General features: G+C 39.3%; 1 protein-coding gene across 3 annotated transcripts in view; it reads left to right on the top strand.

Moving 5' to 3' along the window:
* Positions 1–11,296, top strand: part of syt7a (synaptotagmin VIIa) — a 145,096-nt gene that overhangs the window by 104,279 nt on the left and 29,521 nt on the right. For 2 of the 3 annotated variants that reach the window (XM_042753315.1, XM_042753314.1), the window contains one exon: positions 5,022–5,405. In XM_042753315.1, the coding sequence (XP_042609249.1) occupies positions 5,022–5,405 (384 nt within the window). Of the gene's footprint in view, positions 1–2,214; positions 5,406–11,296 lie in introns of those variants that run through there. The other variant, XM_042753313.1, reaches the window with a different exon arrangement.

Genomic DNA, 11,296 nt, shown 5'->3' with positions numbered 1-11,296 from the left:
CACATGCCGTTCGTTGCGCACAGTTTACAAAGATCGATCACAATGTCACTCCGTGACAGTGGTCTTGAGAATGTCTTGGCAAAATGCCGCAAAATTGGTTGGACATTTTAAGCATAGTCCAGCAAATGCAGCTGAATTGCGAGCACAACAAGAGGAGTTGGGACAGCCACAGGAGCCCCTCGTCCAAGATGTTTCCACAAGGTGGAACTCCACTCTCAGCATGATCACCCGGCTTCTGAGAAACAAGGACGCTGTCAAGGCCTACACTTGAACTCCATCAACAAAGAGGCACACCAGCCATGCTGACTAATGCAGAACTGGAGAAGATCGAAAAGCTTGAAACACTCCTTGAACCATGCAGGTAAATATTTTGAATTTGTTTTGTTGAAAATTAAAATGTGACTTGATTTATTAGTCTCTCTTTAATCATTTAGTTATTGCTAAAAATTAGATGCTGCTGCTTTTGTAGCTTTAAACATTGGTTATATGTATATGAAAAGCACTGTAAGATGAAGAGGAGGAAGGCCTACACACATGCTCTAAAAATTGAGTTTTTAGAATTTTATTTCACTGGAGCTTAACTTCATCCTTTTTTTTTATTTTTTTTTTTTATAACTGGTAATTGATTGAGCTTTATGTTTCTTGGCAGATATGTGACTGAGCTTTTGGGAGGAGAACAGTACATATCCTGCTCCGCGGTCCTGCCTGCACTGTGTCATTTGTTCCGGTTGATGACTGGTTCTGACGATGATCCAGGTTATGTGCTCCGGTTTAAAGCGGCCTTCACATCTGACCTATCAAAGCGAAAACAAAGCACCAATCTCCAGTGGTTGAAAGTGGCAACAGCGCTTGACACCCAGATTTAAGGATCTGAAATGCCTTCCCAGATCTGAAAGGGAGGAAGTCTGGAAGTTGATTAAAGAGGAGAGTGCCCAGCAACCTGAGCCTCGTAGAGAACCTGAGCCAGGTCCACCTAAAAAGAAGATGCACTTTCTGTTAGCTGCTGCATCAGATTCAGATGATGAAGAAGACCCAGCATCTGACACGTCTGTGGATCGGTACAGAGGTGAGCCCAGCATCTCCATTGATGACTGTCCATTGGAATGGTGGTCTGGACACGCAAGGGCCTACCCAACCTTGGCACCTCTAGCACAAAAATATCTGGCTACACCTGCAACAACGGTACCGTGTGAAAGACTGTTCTCACTCTCTGGTCACATTTTGCAAAAAAAGAGAGCAGCACTGTCCACTGCTAATGTCACCAGACTGGTGTGTGTTAGCAATTGGGTTAAAGAAAAGAAATAGGAGAGACAACTTAGAACTCAGATAGTTCTGAATCCCATATCCAATCATGCACTATTTTTCATTTAATCTTACTGTCATTTGGACTTTTTTTTCATCCATGTTCAGCACAGGTTAATTACAAGGATGACATTCTTCATTTAAAACTAGAAAATGTTACAAATATCCCGCTGTGGCCGTCAATGTTTTTAGACTGTTCTGTTTGTCATAAGCGAGTTAGAAATTTCCTACCAGTGTTACATATTACTTGATTGCTGGTTATTTCCAGCTAGGAATTGTTTTGCTAATAATGTTATTGTTTATTTTTGAAGTAGCTTAAGAGAGTGGCCTGATAAATGTAATCTCTCAAAGTAAGCACTGCGTTACTTTATTCCTCCTAATATTTGGAAGTTGGTCTACATTGCACTTTTTTTTTTTAATAAAAAAAGTTCAAAAAGGAAATTTTGTGTTCTTTTGATTCCCAATGAAAACGCTGGTAAGATATTCTACATTATGGGCTTAGAACTGCCTTGATATGCAAAATAACAGAATTTTACACGTGCAATTCAAACCAGCGATCAATCTCAAAAAACTAAAAATCATCATCAAAAAACTGCGATCAAAAAATTAAATACTTTCACATAACTAATATATATATATATATACATACATACATACATACATACATACATACATACATATATATTATATATGTATGTATGTATGTATGTATGTATGTATGTATGTATGTATATATATATATATATATATATATATATATATATATATATATATATATATATTTGAAAAACATCTTTCCTTAAGCAATGCTATTTACAACATATTTCACAATATATTTATTTATTTAATCATTTATCACATGGGTTATTTTATCCATCAGAATTGTGAACTGGATTGCGAAAAGCAGCCACTAAATAACACAATTTGTGTCATTGTTTGAATTGTGCAAAAATAATGCCAGGAACATGTACTAAGTTGTGACAGTTTTGATTTCATGTTGATTATATTGAGACTTATTAACAAGACACAGTAAAGGAATTGAACAAATGAACATGAATTGACGTGAATAAGGTACCAAACCTCACAAAACACAACCTTGCCAAACCAAAACAAACCCAGAGCTGCTACAACGCTACTGTATGCGTGTGCCGCTTGTGTGTAGACGTTCACAAAGCAAGTGTTGCGCACACAAACTGTACACACCGGGACTCAATTTAAGTTTTATTCACACCCTTCGCTAACACCTCCTCTCCCCCAGCACCTCACATATTCTCTCTTCATCTCACATCTCTCTTCTCACACTCCATCCATACCACCAGTCCTCATTCTTCTCTTCTCTCTCAACACTCCCTACGTTTTTCCCCATCAGTAATTGGATTCTATTTTAAGGCAGCTATATGTGTCTGTCTCTTGTGTTTGTGTCTCACACCCTCTTTTCCTGGTCTCTCTCTTCCTCTGTCTCTCTTTCTTGCCTACATCTTGTTCTCGACTATGCTTGTTTTGCCCCCTGGTGTTTGTCCTGCAACTACCTGATGCCCTTTACCAGCTTAACCAGCTTAACCAGTTCAGCTGGTGCCAGTCATGCCCTATGCCAGCTCATTAATGTCTACATGAAACTAAATTTGTCCCGGTTTACTTTATTAATACATGTTCCTTGTCCTACTGTGAAGGGTGAAAGGAAAAAATGTTAACATAAGACACTGAATAAGAAGATAATATTAACTAATAGTCAAATAGATATTTAGTCATTGTTTTAGGCTACTGTTGCACGTAATACAGCCTTTATAAAGTCTTGACAACTACATTTCATGTAAAAAGCATAAATTACACACCTAATGTTCCCTTTATTATGATGCAAAACCATTAAAAATATCTCCTGTGAAGTGAAAAGTGAGAAATTCTTGAATGTTTCTGCAACCAAAATTTTATTCGTCACATTGTATTTGAAGGCAGCATTTCCTTATAAATTATCCTGTTTCACATAAAAGTATGTCACATTACAGAAGTAAAATGGGATGTGAATGCCTTTTCATGCTGAGTTTAATATCAGGATGGTTTTCCTCCACTGGAGCAAGTTTTTGTTATGTACCATAAACTTTTTATTACATTCAGCTCTAAATCACTCTGAAATGTTTTTAATTAATTCTTTAAAATGTTCACTGACAGGCACTGTCAAAACAAAATGTGCAAAAAAATTATCTTTGGGGTAAAGCAGCCTGACACTTGTCACCGATCTACTCTTAAAAGGTGCACATTAGTACATTAGAGTAGTAAAATGTACCATTAAGGTGCGAGTATGAACCTTTTAGGGATAAATAGGGTTCAAAGATGTCCCTTTAAGGCAAGGATGTCCAAACCTGCTCCTGGAGGGCCAACGTCCTGTATAGTTAAGCTCCAACTTTCCCCAATACACCTGCCTAGCAGTTTCAAGCCTGAAGACCTTGATTAGCGGGTTCAGTTGTGTTTAACTGGGCTAAGGGCTAAACTCTGCAGAACAGTGGCCCTGGACACTCCTCCTTTAAGGATATTGCCCCAGTGACAAGCTGTTGTACCCTAAAGGTACAGTTTGTGCACATTTTGTCTGAGAGTGTGGGATTGCTGTGATTGGGCAAGCTGGATATAAAAGCCAGTGAATCTTTAAAGGAATCATGTTTTCAGCTCAGGTGAAACTCATTGTGAAGTTTCCAAGGTGAATTTGACACAGTTTTGAGATCAGAGTGAAACAGGGCTAATAAGCGAAATGGAGGGATGTAATTGCAAAGGGAGGGGTGGAGAGGACAAAAGAATGACGGATGAGCCAGCGTAGTTGGTTGGCTGCTGAACGGACACAGGGGGCCGTGGTGTTACTTAAAACGAGTGTCGCAAGAAACGACATGCAAAGTTAAGAGAAGAAAGGGAGGAAAGGAATGTGTGAAGATGGGAGGCTCTCAGCAGACCAAAAAACAGTCTCCCGGAAGAACCGGTGGTGGCCGACTGACGCCACACACGCCGCGGCACACACATGCGCACGGTCGTTCAGGGCAGACGCGTCACATGCCGAGATCCAGTCAGGCACGCACGGGAGCGGGCCGCAAGCAGGCCGCACACACCTCCCAGACACATGCGCACGCTCACCGCTCGCTGTCGGCTCAAGGAAGTCACGCTCGGGCCGGGAACGGACACGCACACTTGCAGACGCATGCAGACCAGGGCGGCTGTGGTCTCTTCTGCTACCTGTGTTACGGTGGCTACTGCCTCTGTTTGACGCTTATTTCCTTTTTTCTCCTTCTCCTCCTCTCCCCACCTACACCTCGCACTCCGCATCCTCCTCCTCCTTCTTCTCCTCCCGCTTCTCTACCCCCTTCTCCTTCGGACGACACCATCTGTTCATTGTCCTTTTCTTCTCTGGCTGTTCCGTTCTGCCCTCATCCATCCCTGAACCTCTCATCCTCCTCTATTTCTCCGTTATCACCTCTCCTGTCTTTGACCGACTCCCTGACTCTCCTTCACCCGGATTCCAAACTCTTTCCTTTCAACCTGTCGTCTCCTCTTCCTCCATGCCCATCTGTGTCCCCTGCTCCTCCTCCGACCCCTTCCAAATCCTCCTTGGATCCTTCTCCTCGTCCCCGCCCTTTTGCTCTTGTCCCACCTTCTCTCCTCCTCCTTCCTCGTCCCTCCCTCTGTCGCTCCCACCCTTCTTCGTCTCGCTCTTTGCCCTCTCTCCTGCTCTGCCCACACAGTTTGTCCGACCATGCCCTCTCCTCAGTTGAGACCTTGGACAACATCCCATCTATGGGGGCGATGCCTCGGCCCCGCACATTGCTGCGTCAGCAGAGCCTCCAGCAACCCTTGATCCAGGCCCCAAGTTTGGACAGCAGACCACCCATCTCTCAGAGTCTGGGTCAGCTGCACACCCAGCCGGGTAGCGGAGGGGGCGGAGGCGCGGGGCCTGGGGGAGGGGGCGGGGCTGGCTCAAGGAGTTCCAGGGGCGTCCCAGCAGGTGGCGGAGCTTCACGTTATAGGCCAGGAGGTGCTGAGGGGCAGGCCTCTGGTGGGAACCCTGGCAGTGTGGATCACATGATGGGTCAGATGAAGAAACGAGGCCTGGACGTTAAATCCTTCCTGTAAGTTGCTTCCTGTGTGGGTCTGTCCTGTGCATGCCTTTTTGTCCTGTATTTGTATGTAACTAACTTCATCAGTCTTGTCTAAGTACTTTACCAATTGTTTAGGACAGTGGTTCCTAACCACATTCCTTGAGCCCCACCAACACTGCACATTTTGTATCTCTCCTTTGTCTGACACACCCAGTCTCTACTTATAAGCTGATGATCTGAAACAGGTGTGTTTGATTTAAGAGACATGGAAAACATGCAGTTTTGGTTGAGGGGGGGATGGGTATGGTTGGGAATAGGAATAGGAATAATTGGACATTTTCACCCAAAAATGAAAATTCTGACATTGACTAATCCTCACATAGTTCCAAACCCATACAACGTTCTTTCTTCAGTAGAGCAGGAAAAGAGCAGTTTAGTGGAATGATCACACTGCTCTTTTCCATTAAATAAAGGGATACAGTGACTTGGGCTTTTAAAGCTACAAAAGTGACTAAAGGAGCAACATAACAAGGATCCAGCTGACTCTTGCACTGATTTCCAAATCTTTTGAAGTGAAATGATAACTTTGTGCCTGGAGAAGGCCAAAATATAAGTCATATTTGTTACAAAGGGTCGCCACAACTCAATTTCATTTGCATTCTTGTATATTCAAATATACCATATCAAGACGTGTCTATAAAGTGATTATATAGTCATATGGACTACTTTTATGATGCTGTTTGTCTTTTTTAGAGCTCAATAGTGTCCGTCATCATTAATTTTTTATTGTAAGGAAAAGAGCAGTGGTAAATCATCATTCTCCAAAACATCCTATTTTGTATTCCACAAAAGAAATCACTCAATTTTGGGTGAACCTAAAGTTATCATTTTTGCACATTTTTATGAAAGGTCATGCATTATTTGGAAAATATTTCAGACTGCATCACTTCCCTTTCTCTGGGTTGCTTCATAAATACTAGCACTGCTTTAGTACTGGAAATAATAGAGCTATTTAAACAGCGTAAATCTCCCAGAGTTCAGTTGAAAATGATCTGTGTGCCTCTTCTTGTTTGTCCTCGCCTCTGTTCCTGCACCTTCGTCTCTCTTCCTCTACACCTGTCTGTCTCCAGACCCTGTCAGACAGTCGTTCATTCTGTCACACTATATTTAAGAACCCGCAGCAGAATATCACTCCCCTCCCTCAGCACACTGCACTGATGTGCTGTTTTGTGACGTTCTGTTTTATATAGCTGAATATTGCCTTGTGTGCGGCCTGCCTCAGCTGGTTTAAATATGACACATTTTAGGACCTCAGGGGACCACTGGAGATTTGGTACCGGGACTAATATTATGTATGTGTGTCAGCACATGCGTTTGTGTTTGGGCATGTGTTTGCCTGCATATGAGTGTGTTTATGAATGTTTAATGTGCTTCTACTGTGTTTAAAGGGACAGTTCACTCCAAAATGTTAATTTTATCATCATGTATGTAATGCCACAACAGTTTGCCTTTCTTCTTTCTAAACACCATAAAAGTAGTCCATACAACTTGTGCACTATATACAAAGTATTCTAAAGTTATATTTATACTTATATGCAAGATAAATTTACTGATCTTTACTGAATTTACACAATAGTTCTCAAATGTTGCGTTATTAAATTAAACTGTTGCACTTTCGATGCAAAACATGAATTACTATTACATTACAAGTTTTAAAATGCACATATGCAAATTAGATTTTTTGATATATATTTTACATAAGCTGTTTTACAGATTTTGTGTTTCATGGAAGAAAAAATATGGGTTTTGGAATGACATGAGAGTGAGTAAATGATGGCAAAATGTTATTTTTTTTGGTCAGCCATCCTTTTAATATCCCTTTGTTACACTTATGTTCGGTCTTTTGTTTTCAAACAGGGTAGTTTATTCGAAGTCTGAAACATAATGCCCTAGAATAGCCATGACTTATTGAGTGAACAGGACTGCAGACTATCAACCGACTGCAGCACATAACAACAGCTTGACAGGGGCTACAGGTCTTTAATAGACGCTCTGGTTGGGTTTATATAACAGCGTTTAACTCCGTCTCTGTAAATCTCTCCGCCTGCCACTGCGTGACCTGCAAAGGAAGGGAGAGCAGGTCTCAGCTCAAATGACAAACAATTAACGCGACTGAACATCATCTAATTTCCCAAGATTATCCACACGTGAACACACAGCAAATCGGCGTGATTGATGGATTTCATGGTTCTCAAGTGATGTAACATGGTTGAATTTGTAAGCCTGCCTCAGTTGTGCGTATGCGACGTTTGCCTCTGTTGTGACGCATTTAATTGAATTATAATAGATGCTTTCCAGAATGGGGTCGGAGTGAGAGAAGGCCTGTAATTTTCACATTTAAACACAGCGATTCAGTGATGAATAGCTAGGTGTCTTCACGCACTGCTAGGTCAACAGCTTTTTATGACAGGCTTGAAAAAGACTTTTAAGTGAAAGGCTGCTGAATATTTTCTACAAATGCCATTATGGCAGTTCAACCTGTGCCACATGATATTTACACTCATTCTTCAGATGCACTTCTTGTGCTTGATATGTATTCTTCATCCTTCTCTTTATCATCGTCTCATTTTTCCAGTTCTGCCCGGTGATTGAAGTAGTAGTTAGTGTTATTTTAGTATTATTTACAGTATATGTTGTTATAGTATTTGCTCATGTTTTAAATGGCTTTTATTTTTATATTTTTGGTTTTCATTTCAGTTTTATTAATTTGATGTGCTTTTGTCATTTTTTAGTTTTTGTTCTTTAGTATTTCTATTTAGCTTATTTTAGACATTTTTATACTTATTTCAGTTATTTACAATATTTCTATTTTTCATTTAGGTTGAAGATTTTCATCTAATATTTATATGTTATTTTATTTCTGTTTTAATCCAATTTACGGTCATCATTTACTCACTGTCATGTTGTTCCAAATCTGTATGATGTTGATGCTGTTCTTTGGACATAATGGACAAAAAAAGTACTATAACAGCAGTCAAAGTACTTCGTATATGTTCAGAAGAATTACAATATAGCACATTTGTATGGACAATTTTAAATGTACTTTTCTGCATTTTTGCAGCTTGTCTGCCTTCGGAGATGCAACAATTTATATAATTACATAATAACATTTTGGGGAAAGAAGCTGCTTACATATCAAATTGTAAGGTTTCTGTTAAGAAAATCTGTCATAGGGGTTGGTGACATTATAAAGAGTATATTTATTGGTTAATTATTCCATTAAATGTGTATGTTTGGATATTCATTTTTGTTTACACAGTTTGTTGTATGTGTGTTTGATTGTTTTTATACGCAGACAGGTGTTGAGGTTAAAGTCTTCGCAACAGATTCACGTTAACCCTGAAGCATTGATTTACTGTCCTCTGAATCATTACTCTCAAAATGGATTGTTACTCCAAGCCAGAGGAAGAAAAGAGAAAAAAATTGGGTAAATAGAGTCTGAGTCAAAGTTTAGAAATGCATACTACCATACTACTATTACTATTGCTGCAGTTTGCAGTAGTATATGCTCTGGAGATTTTCTGTATGCATTTAATGTCGGATGACCTTCAATATTTGTCTTTTGATTTCTGGTATGGATAACTGGAACATTTCTATATGCAGTATGTGCATTGTTACAGGTACACACAGCCGTCACATGAAATGACTATGTTGCATGTTTAATTTAGCATCTGGTTACTTTAGCCAGATTATTTCTCTATTTTACCAGTTGTATGCAATATTTTGGTGGATTGATCAAATAACAGTGTTTCTTCAGGCCCTTAAAGTCTACATTAACCCTTTCACAAATTAAGGCCTTAGAAAGGTCTTAAATCAAAGTCTTAAATTCATCAAAGTCATGGTATTAACTGTTGCATGCATTGCTAAAAATGAAATCTTCATATTTATGTCTTGATTTCCATGGCGAATATATAAGCATCCTTAAATTAAGATACAGTTACTTAAAAAGCAAAATGAAGATTTTAATTAAAGATTTTTAGTAATTTTAACAAAATTAAGCAATATTATGCATAAAACAATAATGAATATCTGTCAATAGGGTATAAAAACTGGTTTTCCTTTTGAATTAAGTTTGAATTGAGCCCACAGGCAATTTTTATTTTTTTTATATTCATAAACTCAGTTCATGTTGATCAATTTCTCAGAAAGCAAGACTTTGCTTCTCAAAGTCAGTGTATCCTGAGAAGAATCTTTAGACATTTTTAATGGAAAACAGGACTTAAAAAAGCAAAAACACTGAAGAAGAACATTTTAAGCAATCATGGAGATGGAGAGTAATGGAGATCTGTTGAAAGTTGTATTTTCAGATGAAGTTGATAATAGACACTATTATTTAGAGACTATATTGTGTTCTCTTCAATTTATTCCTTATATTTTCTTTACTTGGTCTGATAAAGGTCTTTTAAAAAGTCTTAATTTTACCTGCAGAAACCTTACAATAATGTCCTAGAGAAAGAGATGAAATAAGGGCTGATGATATTGTTTTAGATTCAAAATATAAAAATAAATGCATTGTGGAATAGAGTCGTCCTTGAGGTTTGCATACTGTGTATTTTAGCAAACGCAGTAAATAATTTCATGCATACAGAGAATTCACAATCTGTGAACAATATGCATACTGCAAAAATAGTATGGAAGTATGCCATTCCCAAAACATCCTTGTTCCGCTTATGCTGGGAAGACTAAATATTTCATCTCCGCTGGTTAAAGGGGGATGTCATTGACACACATACACGGCCTTGGGTCTGACATAGAGACAGAGAAAAGCAGAACAAGAAAGGGAGGATGAAGAAAGAAAGAGAGGAAGAGGGAGGTGGGGTGTAATTAAGGGTTGTTGGTGTGTTATCAGTGGTCCTGTGAACATCCCCGAACATTCGCCTGTACGGCTCTCCCCGGAAAAGTGCCTCTTTTTATTGCTTTGACAATTATGATTCCTGTTGGTTGCACGCACGAGTGTGTGTCATATGTATGCGAGTGTGTAGCCGGACCAGCCAGAGCTATTTTTTGCAGCCATTAAATTCTGAAAGGTAAAAATAGCTTTAGTGTGCCAAAATGGATGGAAGCCCTGGAGAATATGAAGGAACGGATGGATTTACAGCAGGAGAGAGAAGAAAAATGGAAAAAATAATATTCATTTTGACATTTGCTAAAGATTTTAATTTATTTTTATTCTAATAATTAACTTCAGAAATAAAGACAAAATAATATAGAGAAGCATATAGAATATTGTAACAATATGCGTTGGTAAACCTAAGAATGTAAACTGTTCCTTTAAGATCAAATGGTGGCTTTCAAAAAGCTGTTTAAGAGGAGTTTAATAGCAGGATATTAGAGAGAGGTTGAGGCTCAGAGATGAGGGGGATTTGTAAGGAGAGAGAAAAATGAAGAATGTAAGAAAGAGAAGAGAAGAAAGAGGGTGAGCAGTGACCCAGAAAGCAGCAGCTCAGTGCCGACACCACACACACACACGGCACTCTCAAATAGAAACAATTAGTCCAGATCTCTCTAACGGCCCTCAATTTAGGCTGAAGAGAGGAAGAGAGGGATGAAAACACCAGTGAAAGAGGGAGAGAGTGAGACCGGTGCAGAGAGAAGATCCAGACAATGTGTTGAGTGAAGAGGACAGTAAATCAATGTGTGTGTGCCAGAGAATGTGAGTTTGAGTGTTTACAGGCCTGTTAACATTGAGAGCTGCTCTAAACGGGACGGGAATGACCGGAGAACTATTCACACAGAGTAAGACATAAAAAGGATGTCTGATTTGAATTGACATACCTAAACAAATTACTACCTAACATTAAATATGCAAACAAATCTGACATAAAATATTGATTTTGTTTAAATGCAAAACTGCAATACAG

The sequence above is a fragment of the Cyprinus carpio genome, chromosome B25, assembly GCF_018340385.1.
Source record: "Cyprinus carpio isolate SPL01 chromosome B25, ASM1834038v1, whole genome shotgun sequence".
Classification (NCBI taxonomy): domain Eukaryota; kingdom Metazoa; phylum Chordata; class Actinopteri; order Cypriniformes; family Cyprinidae; genus Cyprinus; species Cyprinus carpio.
This window is presented reverse-complemented; position numbering and strand designations above follow the sequence as displayed.